Here is a 14,211-nt window from a genome sequence, read left to right on the forward strand (position 1 = left end):
GAGCTATTCTTTCCTATTACATACTTGTTTTTTTTAATTTTCAAAGCACACTAGTGCACTAATGTTTCTAGAGTTAATCTGATGCATTATTTACCTTTAAAAACTGATCCTTGATCATATCAAACTTCTGTTTTTCATGCACAGCTCTTGCTGTATTTGTTCCATCAAAAGGTTCTACAATGTTAAATGCACATATAAACAAGATATTATTAAAATGAGAACTTCAGTTTTTTATTTGATTGAATTCCATGAAACTGCCAATATTTTTACTGTTTCTGACCTACATAATAGCAACTGTATCTTCTTAGATTTATGCTTACAGAAAACAGTTTTATAATAGCTATGAACTATCAAAGTAGATACAATTGAAGTGAGATGTCTAAAATGAAGTAACCAGCACAGGTATTCAGTCTAAACCACAAAAATATTAAATCTAAATCACAAAAGTAGGTAAGATTTCTGAAGAATTAGCAAGTCAGGAACCTACCGTGAAAAGAATAAATATAAGTAAAGAATAAAGAGTTATCAAAAAGAATAAAAGCACTATACCAAGAGATACAGTCAGTGTCAAATATCACAGAGAGGTAATTTTAAATTTAACTTAAAAGAGCACTGATTTGTCTAGTACGAAAAAGGTCAATGCCTTTGAAAGTAGAGGTTTAGTACCAGGGAGGACGGCAGACAGTGCAGAGAATTATGGTGTGACTAAATGGCTTGAAAAAGACGCAGTGAGAACGGTGACTTGCCGGTAGTGAAAGAGAGAAAACCAGGACAGCAAGTGGCCAAGACGAGAGAACAGAAGCAGAAATTCTGTGTGTGTTTCCAACAGTACCTTCTGTGTCTCCATCCTTACTCTACTCATCCTTCACCCACAAAATGAGAGAGGGGTTCCTATACAGATACAAGCTGATTCTATTTAAGCAAACAAGGAAACTGAAGATAAAAGTGAGAAAGGGAGGATAACTAAAGGCATTAGGAGTGAAATGGGGGCTGAAATAAAGCTAGCAGTAGGTTAAAACTAGAGTTTAAGAATTTTAGCACTAAAAAGAGGAAAAAAAGTACAGAAAGATTCAGCAGGATCTACTTTGAATCAGTAGGATCAAGTCAAGAGTATTTTTCAAAGAGAAGATCTATGTATGCTATAAAGTTGAAAGGAGGGACTAAACAGAAAGAGAATAAAGTTGTTAGAATGAGGGGAAGACCTCAGAAAAGTGTGAATCTGATGGAGAGGTTAACTTTAGGTATGTCATATAATCTAATCAGGTCCATAATTTTTAAAATTCCTTTTTTTAATTGCTCGGAAAGGCTATTTCAAAAAAGAGTTTATTATCACTGTACTTCTTAGAACAGATAATGCCAGATGCCAAACTATCAAATCACACAGTGTATAGCACTTTAAAACCACATATAATATTCACAAGAACCAAGTAACTAAAATAATATAAACACACTGCAATTTAGCAAACCAAACACCAAAGCAGGGGATTCAAGTTCACATTTATACTCTTAAAATGTTGCATTATAATTCAAGATTAAAATATTTTAAATTTGATGTTTTCCTACAAATGCCAAATTTCAACCCTTTAATTCCTTTTTATCTCAATATTTACAAATGTCATCAACCTGGCATCTGTGAAAACAATATTGCCTCTTGAAGTCAGTTTGCACCAACCTGAACAAATATTCAACTACATGTAAATTAATTTTAGAGAATAGAATATCTCACAGCATTTAATTTTAAATGGAAAATCAATTTATAGTCATAAAATCAAGCTCAAGCTTGTATCAACTGTCAATATTTAAGCATAAAAAAACTAATTTCATTTCAAAGAATCATCACATGAAGAAAGTATTTCCTTCCACTTATAACTCATGAAACTAAATTTCAGCCAACTACAGCATGAGGGATGCATGTAGACTGCTCAAATCTTACCGACTAGAAACATTTAACACCTAAATTTATTAAATCATGTTTTAAAAATTAAAATCTTATGATTAAAAAATGTATAAACCACTTTAGGACATAAATGTATTACTTTTACATGAAATATAAGCTGAAATTATTCAAGTGGTTCGGTCAGTACTAGATGAGCTGGATGGTGAATAGAAAGTAGTTATGGGAAAACTACCTTCTACACAGATGTATTTACTTCTCCATTCAATACCATCAGGCCTGGGAATGGCTTTGGCTTCACGAACTGAAATCATCTGACTATTCCAGCTGTAAAAAGAAAAACATTCATGTTGTACAGCAGAAACTAACACATCGTAAAGCAATTATACTACAACTTTAAAGAAAAGAAAAACATTAACCATACTAACTATGTTACCTTCCCTTTTACTATTTTTATTGCATCAATAGTGAGGCGTGTACTATGATTTTCTCAGAGAACTGGAATTTGCTTCTGCTCTCTGCACCTTAAGTCTCATTTCCCCTTCTCTACTTCTTTTGTCTCCATGACACTTAGATTTCTAATCATTTGCTTATTTATATTATTTATCGTGTCTCCTCTAACTAGATGAAAGCTCCAAGATGCTGAGCTATTTTTGTTTTGTTTTTTTTACTGTTCACTTAGTTGCTTAGTATCAACTAGGTATTCAATAAATATTTTTTGAATAAATGAAGTAATATGAAAAATAATCTGAAAAGTAAGCAAAAAACTGTTTCTTGTTAAACCCCAGTATGAATTTTTTATTTGTTAAGAGAAGTAATCTTCTTGTGTTGTTTTTTAGTGTCATTAAGTCGTTTCTGCTCAGGTGTACCTCTACTGATATGATTTATGGTAAAAATTTTAGAAAAAAAATACTCTATGAAAACATACTGTTATTGCTGATTATCAGATGTAGCTGTTTATAGTGAAGTTTTAGTCAAGCAAAACAATTTTATCAGCATGCCTGAAGGTCGACTGTCCAGTCTTTAGTAAGGCCTAACCTTACACTGTTGTTGTTTTTTAAATTTATAATAATTTTGTATAACTTTCCTTTTTTAAAAAAACATTTTAAAAACATATAACTACTCAGGCTTGTATTCAAGAGAAAATGAGTCTGGGGGAAACTGTTTTTTTTCGGTTGTGTTCAGCTTTTTCCATCATTCCAGTAGGAGGAAGACGATAGTTTGGGATGTTCCAAATGCAACACTCATCCTACTCTTCCTCTATTTATTAGAGAATCCATAAGGATATAACCGTGGATCCAACATGGCCTGTTTCTGGAAAACTGACCAATTTCTATGTTAAACATGCAAGAAAACACTCCATCTTGTGAAGTTTCATAATTGAAAATGATCCTCAAAGTATGACTATTTTTTCTTATTAAGAGTACAGTTTAGGAGTAGCTTGCAAAGACAGCTTTAAGTTCTTTAAAAATATATGTCAGAATTTATGCTTTTTAAAAGTAAGTGGGCTGTCAAAAAGAAATACTTAGTATTGGTTACAGTAAGATGTTTTAGGTCCTTAAATGTACAGCAGCTCCATTAGTGTGGACTTCAGACAGAAAAGAAGTACTGCTCTACCGGTCCAAGTGTGTTTCCAAAATCTTCTTAAAGACAACAACGTAAAGGGGAGAGTTCTATAACCACACTGCCAAACTAAACAAGACTACAGCAGAATTACACTCTGTGCTACTTCACTTTATACCATGTAAGACAACTTTCACTACTAAAAATGAACTTTTTTCTGAGACTCCTTGTTTCAAATGTCAACTTACAGGACAGGTGAATCTGCAGTAGAATTAACATTGGAAACATTATGTTAAAGAAAAAGAGGTGAAAAAAAAAAAAGAGGTGGACTGATTTTTTCCTCTCAGACAAGTTTAAAACATTGAAACACTGCATCCTGCTCTTAAACTAAAACTTTTACTTCCGTAAATCAAAGGACTCGCCTTATTTCTATTAAACTCAACCCTGAATTTCTAAACTGGATCACAGAAACAAATGTGACAAATTCTTATTCACTTTTTCATCCCTAACCAGATATTGTTTAATCTTTAACCTATAATCAGCCCAAATTATTATTTAAATGACTGTATCATCTGAAGTACTTCACAGAGGGGAAAAAATATAATATATGAATCACTACTATTTAGACTTGATTCAAACTACTGCATTTTAAAAGAACTTTTAAATATGTCTAAATTATTAAATATTTCAAATCATAAAACATGATACATAACTTTTATACAATTTTTAATGTTATAGATGAATCTCAATGTAGAATTCAAACAGTAATTTAGAAATATTTTTCCTACACATTTCCTTCTTTAAAACAGGCTCTAAACTAAGCCTTTTGTCATACCATATTTCTCTACTGTAACTTCCTTGTCATATGAAAATCTGTTATTGTCACTCAATAATTAAAGTATAAAATAACACAATCTATAAAAGAGTTATGTTTCAGAAAAAAAACAACAGATATGGGACTTAATTTAATCTAAAACAGACTTGATAATAATAATCTTTTGAATATAAAACAGATTTCTGACTTTTTGTTGGAAAGATACTGGCTTTTTTCATCAGTAATGGTAATGGACTGGTACTCATTTTTTTGTGACAAAGTATTTTGACACAACTGATTAAATTGGAAATGTAGTATTCAACAACATTACAAAGAAAAATTCAAGTACAGCAAAGATAAAATGATGGGTCTGATACCACATGGCTGCATATATGCTAAAACTAGTCAAATTAAGTGAAAAAATGGTATTTTTTTTTGGTCTTAGTAATTACTAAGGGCTGAGAAGCAAACAAACACTTTGTTAGGGATTTCAAATCCTGTACACAGAAAAAACTTGAATCCTAGAGTTCTGTTTTGACTGGCTTTTCTTCTGCCTGACCCTTTAAATGCTGGTATCAAGACTTTGTCTTTTTCAATCTTCTTCAAATGCTAGAGCACCCTCCCGGGCCGGGCTTCAGTACTGTTTCTTTTCCTGTCTTTTTCTCCAGCACTATTAAGCCCCAGACCAAAAGACTAACTATTGTAAACTACCACCAAGACGTCCTGCAGACAACACTGTGCCCACATTTTTAAGACTGAATATACCCTGACCATGGTCAACTATTAAAGTCCCTTCCTTGCACCTCCCTCAACTCTCCTACCTGCTTTTGCAGCACTGAACAACCATAATTAAATCTTTGTTTATTCCAATCCTTTCCTGAGGAGCACATCACGACTGGAGAAAAAAAATATGCAACCATGTTGACCTTTCAGTTTATGATCACTTTAAATTCATGATGACTTAGCTCAAAGGAATCTTAAACGCTGCTACCCAGCAGCCATACTATATTTCCATAGCTAACTCACTCCCTTAGTCTTCTACATAGCAATCCATACCTTGTCCTCACTTCTCAAATCTCCTCCCTCACACTCATTCCCAGCTGACGTCCATTCTTCATTTCACTAAAACAGCAAAACAGTCAAAAGACAGTATCCACTAGTTCCCACCACATCAATCCACACTTGTCTGTATATATTTTTTCCATTATTATAATGAATTGTCAGTCCTTCTATTCCATTTGTGGTGTAGATTCCAATTCTTCTCTATTCAAACAAGAAGACTGTTCAACAATTTACTTCAACTTAGACTTCCCTGGTGGCACAGCGGGTAAGAACCCACCTGCCAATGCAGGGGACACGAGGGTGAGCCCTGGCCTAGGAAGACCCCACACGCTGTGGAGCAACTAAGCCCTCGTACCACGACTACGGAGGCCAGGTGCTGCAACGCCTGCAGCCTGCACCTGAAGTCTGAGCACCACAGCCCAGAGTAGCCCCCACTCACAAGAGAAAGCCCACACAGAGCAACCAAGACCCAGCGCATTCATAAACAAACAAACAAAACCATTTAAAAAAATTTACAACTTTTCTGGTATCACCAACTTTACCATCAACATGGGTTATTTCTCCTTTCTAAACACAAATACTCAACTCCACTTAGTCCTTTAATTTCTACCCTACAGTTTCTGCCCCCTTTACAAGTATGTAAATCCCCCTACAGAATTAGCTACACTACCTGTATCTAGATCCTCCCCTCCCTTTCTCTCTTTAGCTCACACCAATAAGGCTTTTTGTCCATACTGTTCCACTAAGACTGCTCCTGTCAAGGGTCCAGTAGCCTCCATACTGACCAATGCTTCAATGGTCAGCTTTTAGTTCTCATTTTGTACTTGATCAATCAAAAATGCGACACAAATAATCACTCCCTTCTCCTTAAAATAGTTTTTCCTCCTTCGATTCCGAAACATAACATTCTATTGGCTTCCCTCCTTTCTTAATGAGTCTTCCTTTTTAGACTACTACACTACATATTATGAACTCCTTATTGCCAAATTCAGACTGAAATTGAAGAAATTGGAGAAAACCACTAGACCATTCAGGTATGACCTAAATCAAATCCCTTATGACTATACAGTGGAAGTGAGAAATAGATTTAAGGGACTAGATCTGATAGACAGAGTGCCTGATGAACTATGGATGGAGGTTCATGACACTGCACAGCAGACAGGAATCAAGACCATCCCCAAGAAAAAGAAATGCAAAAAAACCAAAATGGTTGTCTGAGGAGGCCTTACAAATAGCTGTGAGAAGGGAAACGAAAAGCAAAGAAGAAAAGGAAAGATATACCCATTTGAATGCAGAGTTCCAAAGAATGGCAAGAAGAGATAAGAAAGCCTTCCTCAGTGATCAATGCAAAGAAATAGAGGAAAACAATAGAATGGAAAAGACTAGAGATCTCTTCAAGAAAATTAGAGATACCAAGGGAACATTTCATGAAAAAGACAGGCACAATAGAGGACAGAAATGTTAGGGACCTAACAGAAGCAGAAGATATTAAGAAGAGGTGGCAAGAATACACAGAAGAACAGTACAGAAAAGATCTTCACGACCCAGTTAATCACAATGGTGTGATCACTCACCTAGAGCCAGACATCCTGGAATGTGAAGTCAAGTGGGCCTTAGAAAGCATCGCTACGAACAAAGCTAGTGGAGGTGACAGATCTCCAGTTGAGATATTTCAAATCCTGAAAGATGATGCTGTGAAAATGCTGCACTCAAAATGCCAGCAAATTTGGAAAACTCAGCAGTGGCCACAGGACTGGAAAAGGTCAGTTTTCATTCCAATCCCAAAGAAAGGCAATGCCAAAGAATGCTCAAACTACCACACAATTGGACTTATCTCACACGCTAGTAAAGTAATGCTTAAAATTCTCTAAGCCAGGCTTCAGCAATACATGAACCGTGAAATTCCAGATGTTCAAGATGGATTTAGAAAAGGCAGAGGAACCAGAGATCAAACTGCCAACATCCGCTGGATCATAGAAAAAGCAAGAGAGTTCCAGAAAAACATCTATTTCTGCTTTATTGACTATGGCAAAGCCTTTGACTGTGTGGATCACAATAAACTGTGGAAAATTCTTCAAGAGATGGGAATACCAGACCACCTGACCTGCCTCTTGAGAAATCTGTATGCAGGTCAGAAAGCAACAGTTAGAATTGGACATGGAACAACAGACTGGTTCCAAATAGGAAAAGGAGTATGTCAAGGCTGTATATTGTCACCCTGCTTATTTAACTTATATGCAGAGTACATCATGAGAAATGCTGGGATGGAAGAAGCACAAGCTGGAATCAAGATTTCTGGGAGAAATATCAATAACCTCAGATATGTAGATGACACTACCCTTATGACAGAAAGTGAAAAAGAACTAAAGAGCCTCTTAATGAAGGTGAAAGAGAAGAGTGAAAAAGTTGGCTTAAAGCTCAACATTCAGAAAACTAACATCATGGCATCTGGTCCCATCACTTCATGGGAAATAGATGGGGAAACAGTGGAAACAGTGGCTGATTTTATTTTTCTGGGCTCCAAAATCACTGCAGATGGTGACTGCAGCCATGAAATTAAAAGACGCTTACTCCTTGGAAGGAAAGTGATGACCAACCTAGACAGCATATTAAAAAACAGAGACATTACTTTGCCAACAGGTCCATCTAGTCAAGGCTACAGTTTTTCCAGTGATCATGTATGGATGTGAGAGTTGGACTATAAAGAAAGCTGAGTGTCGAAAAATTGATGCTTTTGAACTGTGGTGTTGGAGAAGACTCTTGAGAGTCCCTTGGACTGCAAGGAGATTCAACCAGTCCATCCTAAAGGAGATCAGTCCTGGGTGTTCATTGGAGGAACTGATGTTGAAGCTGAAATTCCAATACTTTGGCCACATGATGTGAAGAGCTGACTCATTTGAAAAGACCCTGATGCTGGGAAAGATTGAGGGCAGGAGGGGAAAGGGACGACAGAGGATGAGATGGTTGGATGGCATCACCAACTCGATGGACATGGGTTTGGGCGGACTCCAGGAGCTGGTGATGGACAGGGAGGCCTGGCATGCTGTGGTTCATGGGGTCGCAGAGTCGGACATGACTGAGCAACTGAACTGAACTACATGTTAGTTCCTTCTCATGCCTAATCTCATTTTTAGTTCATCTCGGTATTATGATACTTTTCAAATGGAAAAATGAAAAGTACATGGGGTAAAGTATGGGGGAAGGGATAGTTAGGGAGTTAACATGTACATACTGCTATATAGAAAATGGATAACCAACAAGGACCTACTGTATAGCAGATGGAACTCAGCTCAATGTTACATGGCAGCCTGGATGGGAGGGAAGTTTGGGGGAGAATCGATACATGTATATCTATCGTTGAGACACTTCATATCCACCTGAATCCATTACAGTACTGTTTGTTAATTGGCTATACCCGAATACAAAATAAAACATTAAAAAAAATAAAAAACAGAAAACGGCAAAATTCTGTAAAGCAATTATCCTTCAATAAAAAATAAATAAATTTTAAAAAAATGAAAAAAACATAAAACTCAAAAGCAATTCAACAGTTGTTAATACTCTGCCACATTTGCTTGTGTGTGTACCTATACGTGTATATTTTGAACTAAAGCGTTTATTAAGTGCGAGCAGAGAGAAACTTCATTTCTTAATCCTTTGGCATATACCTAAGAATAAGGCCATTCTCCTTTGTAACATTAGCAGCATTAAGACATTAATATAACCCAATCAAAAAATGGGCCAAAGAACTAAACAGACATTTCTCCAAAGAAGACATACAGATGGCTAACAAACACATGAAAAGATGCTCAACATCACTCATCATCAGAGAAATGCAAATCAAAACCACAGTGAGGTACCATTACACGCCAGTCAGGATGGCTGCTATCCAAAAGTCTACAAGCAATAAATGCTGGAGAGGGTGTGGAGAAAAGGGAACCCTCTTACACTGTTGGTGGGAATGCAAACTAGCACAGCCACTATGGAGAACAGTGTGGAGATTTCTTAAAAAACTGGAAATAGAACTGCTATATGACCCAGCAATCCCACTTCTGGGCATACACACCGAGGAAACCAGATCTGAAAGAGACACATGCACCCCAATGTTCATCACAGCACTGTTTATAATAGCCAGGACATGGAAGCAACCTAGATGCCCATCCGCAGATGAATGGATAAGGAAGCTGTGGTACATATACACCATGGAATATTACTCAGCCATTAAAAAGAATTAATTTGCATCAGTTCTAATGAGATGGATGAAACTGGAGCCCATTAAACAGAGTGAAGTAAGCCAGAAAGATAAAGACCAATACAGTATACTAACACATATATATGGAATTTAGAAAGATGGTAACGATAACCCTATATGCAAAACAGAAAAAGAGACACAGATGTACAGAACAGACTTTTGGACTCTGTGGGAGAAGGTGAGGGTGGGATGTTTCAAGAGAACAGCATCGAAACATGTATATTATCTAGGGTGAAACAGATCACCAGCCCAGGTGGGATGCATGAGACAAGTGCTCGGGCCTGGTGTACTGGGAAGACCCAGAGGGATCGGATAGAGAGGGAGGTGGGAGGGGGGATCGGGATGGGGAATACATGTAAATCCATGGCTGATTCATGTCAATGTATGACAAAAACCACTACAATACTGTAAAGTAATTAGCCTCCAACTAATAAAAATAAATGAAAAAATTTAAAAATTAAAAAAAAGACATTAATATAACTCAAATGCCTTTTATAATTTTGCCACCCCAATCAGACTGCAATCAAGCTTCATCCATTGTATTTGATTATTCCATCTCTTTAATCTGGAAACGTTCCCTCCACTTTTTTTAAACTGACTTTGACTTTTTGAGAAATTAGGCCAGTTGTTTCACAGAATATATACCTTCTAAATTATCTCTCTCTCTTCATTGCATCACTTAAAACATTCATGTATCTTCTTAACCTTGTATACCTAAGACATCAGAGTATCTAAGGGTTTATTAGTCTTTGGACCTTTTCTCTCTTCTCAAAAAGTTTTCTAGCTTTTAAATCCCATCTACCAGATGAAAAACCCCTAAAACTGTGACTTGTCTCTGGCACTCTAGACTTACATATCCAACTCTCTACTTAAAATCTCAAACTTCCCTGGTGGCTCAGATGGTAAAGCGTCTGCCTACAATGTGGGAGACCCGGGTTCAATCGCTGGGTTGGGAAGATCTCCTGGAGAAGAAAATGGCAGCCCACTCCAGTATTCCTGCCTGAAAAATCCTATGGATGGAGGAACTGAGCAACTTCACTTTCACTTAAAATCTCTACTTGAATGTTTTGTGGGTATCTCAACCTTAAAACATTAAAAATCACCAATGTTTCTCCCTTGCTTTTCGCTTCACACCTAGGGGCATCTCCATACTTTCAGTTGCTTAGGTCTCAAACTTTTAAGTCATTCTTGGCTCTTCCCTTTCTCTTATGTCACATTAATCTGGTGCAAATTAAAACATAAGCAAAATCTGACCACTTCTCATCCACTTCCACTGCAGCCACTTTTATTTAACTAAGTCACATGGTTTCTCTTAGATTACCACAATACCTTCCTAAATCGTCTCCTTGCTTCTGCCTCTAGCTCCCCCTTCAGTCTGCTTTCATCCAGCAACATGTTGCAAACTAAATCAGATCACATTAATTTTTCTAGTGAAACCCCTCCAGTGATTTCCCACTTCGCGAGAAAAATTCAAAGTTATCAAAATTCACTACAAGACCCTACATGACACGGACTTCCTCAACTCTCTGACATCCTTAACTTCTACAGTCTTTTCCAGTCACACTGGTCTCTTTGCTGTTCCTTGAACATGGGCAAACCTCCACCTCAGGGTCTTTGCAGTTGCTCTTCCTTCTGTTTAGAAAGTTCTTCTCCCATGTAGACACGTAACTCACAACTTCCTCTCCACTGGGTCTTTTTTTCAAAGGTCACCTTTTTGGTGAGAATATTCTCTCTCTATGCTAGGTATTAAATGGCAATACACGTATTAAAACTGCAACAACTAAATACATCAGAATCTTTTAAAAAAAAATTTTCTCCACTTACCGCCATCTAACATAGTATACATTTTATTTATATATAGTCTATCTCTCCATGACTCTCTCTACATAAACTCCATGAAGACAGTTTTAACTGCCATATCCCCAGTGCAGAGAAAATAGCCTGGTATACAGTAGGCACTCATTGATTTACTGATTAAATAAAATAAGGAATAAGTAAGAATAAGAAAGGAGATAGAAAAACTGGACCTTTGTTATTTCCTTTTTTTAAAAAAAGTATGTATTTAAGTATATAAGTATGTATTTTTAATTCAATAGACAGACTAGCAGTAATGATGCGTGATTAGGCATCAAGAAAATAAAGGCAATTATAAAACAGATGCTTTTTAAGGTTCCTAGAATCTACAGTATCTATCAGTCTATAAGATATTTAAAACTTACACTTTTCTTTTCCCTAACATACAAAATGATTAAACTGACTGTATTTTTCCAGATTCCCTGAGCCACCTGACCCCCTTTCTCCTATACTGTCAGTTCCCCGTTCCTGGGTACATTTCTAGAAACTTGGCTTCATTTTTGTAATTTTCAGCAGCAAAGTTTAAGGAGAAAGCTATGAGTGAAGTAGGTAAGAAAATCTTAGCAATTTTTAAATGGCTGTATAAAAATCTCAGCAACATTTATACCATGTACTCTAGCATCCTGTCACAGGCACTTAATTCTTTGTCTTTCAGTAAAGGGAATTTTTTAACTGAGTATCTCAAACTTCAGAAGAAATCCTTACAAACCCTTCTAATGGCTGTGAGAATTCCTAAACAGGCACCTAGTTCATTACCATGACTACACTCTTGGCTATGCTCCCTATAGTCAAATTTCTGAAAACATCTGGTATGAAACAACAATGCACTACATGATCAAACAGGAGATAAATATGTCACCTAATCATGCACCGTCATAACAAGTGTATCTAAAAGTTCAAAACCTCTCTCCAAGCACCAGCATTCTAGTGCCGTGTCACGCCACACAGCAAGATCAAAGTGAACTAACACACCAACCTGAACGTCTATCCTTTTGTTTCAGTCATTTGACTTGAAAAGCAGCTGATTTTCAAGGCATTTCCCTAGATGCTCTAATGCTAAACTCAACATGGCAGAAAAGTACCTTTCTTCTATGAATCCTTTCCCTCTCTACAAACCTCCCCCAATATCTAATTGACATAACACCACAGATATGCTGATGCAGTCTAACAATTAAGTATGTGGCTTTGGAGTCACTGGAATCTGAGTCCTGGTTCTCTAACTGAATACAATTATCTAACTGTATCATCAGAGGACAAAGTTCACAAATTGCCAAAGCTTGAAAGGGGGTTATTGTGAGGATTACATGAGATAATACATGGGAATCATTCAGCATAATGCAGGGCACTAGGTAAACATTCATGAACCATTAGCTATTATCATTGCAACATCTTAAAAAAATCTTAACTCCAGAATGATCTTTATAGTCTCTTATGTCCCATGTAGACTTAAATCTTTCCTCACCTCTATATAAACAAAGGCTCCTCTTTCCTTTATATTTTTGCTGCCTAGACTTACATTCAGGTCCTAATCATTTTTAACCTGGATTATTAAAACTTCATTCTTATTGAACTACTTTCCTTTAGCACTTTTCTTACTCCTTTTGTTAACCTAATTCAGTAATTTTTAAGTCACCTTAAGGATCTTTGACTTACATCCATAATCTTTATCCTTCAAAATGATTCTATAACAAGTATTTTCCAAGTACCAACCATCTGGCATTGGGCAAGGTAATGGAGATACAAACGTAAACAAAACAGATGGAAGTTTATTTGAAGGAATTTAAATAATACTTCTTCAGGCCCTGTTTCATCTTATATGAGTCAGGTTTCTTCAAAACTTCTGTATGACAGCAGATAGTATCACCATTTCAGTAAAGTATCATAGTTAAGAGAGTGAATTTTGCATTCAAAATTATCTGAAATATTCCCCTTACTACCTATGAGATTTTTGGCCCGTTTCCTTACCTCTCCATATGTCCCATTGGTAAAACAGGCATAAAATAACACCAACTCATGTAAACTCAATGAGATAATGCATATGATCTCCTTAGAACAGTTTTTCCCACCAAGTAATAGCAATTATTACTCTTACATTATTGTTCCCCCCTCCAAACCTTTCCAAAACAGTATCCTACGGTTATCGTACTCTCCTCCTCTCATGTTTTACCACTCCTAAATTCTCTCATTCCCTCCTTCAAGCTTTCCCAAACTGATCAGAAGAGGTGCATACAACTCCTAATTCTACTCTATCTGGACTAAGAACTCCCATAAGAAGTTCCAGTTATGGCCAGCCCGATTACACACTTTACTATTTCATGTCTACATATCACTCTCACCAAAAAAGAAAAAAATGAGAAGTATTCTTTGACGTATATATCATACAAACACAACTATTTATCCAAATATCCAGTATTAACTACATCTTTTTCCAAGTTTGTTTTAGCTTGTTTTTTTTTTATTACAAATTTTAAGTTCCTACAAAATATATATTCCAAATTATATAGCATTTGCAAGGAGATCCAACCAGTCCATCCTAAAGGAGATCAGTCCTGGGTGTTCACTGGAGGGACTGATGTTGAAGCTGAAACTCCAATACTTTGGCCACCTGATGCAAAGAGTTGACTCATTGGAAAAGACCCTGATGCTGGGAAAGATTGAGGGCAGGAGGAGAAGGGGACGACAGAGGATGAGATGGTTGGATGGCATCACCGACACAATGGACATGGGTTTGCATGGACTCCAGGAGTTGGTGATGGACAGGGAGGCCTGGCG

At 36.6% G+C, this 14,211-nt stretch overlaps 1 protein-coding gene across 2 annotated transcripts in view; it reads right to left on the minus strand.

Moving 5' to 3' along the window:
* The window catches only part of TENT2 (terminal nucleotidyltransferase 2), a 62,130-nt gene that overhangs the window by 1,809 nt on the left and 46,110 nt on the right, over nucleotides 1-14,211 (minus strand). For both annotated transcript variants that reach the window (XM_043919947.1, XM_043919948.1), the window contains 2 exons: nucleotides 2,130-2,221; nucleotides 95-174 (listed from right to left, as the gene is read on the minus strand). In XM_043919947.1, the coding sequence (XP_043775882.1) occupies nucleotides 95-174; nucleotides 2,130-2,221 (172 nt within the window). The remainder of the gene's footprint in view (nucleotides 1-94; nucleotides 175-2,129; nucleotides 2,222-14,211) is intronic.

This window comes from Cervus elaphus, chromosome 12, assembly GCF_910594005.1.
Source record: "Cervus elaphus chromosome 12, mCerEla1.1, whole genome shotgun sequence".
Taxonomy (NCBI): domain Eukaryota; kingdom Metazoa; phylum Chordata; class Mammalia; order Artiodactyla; family Cervidae; genus Cervus; species Cervus elaphus.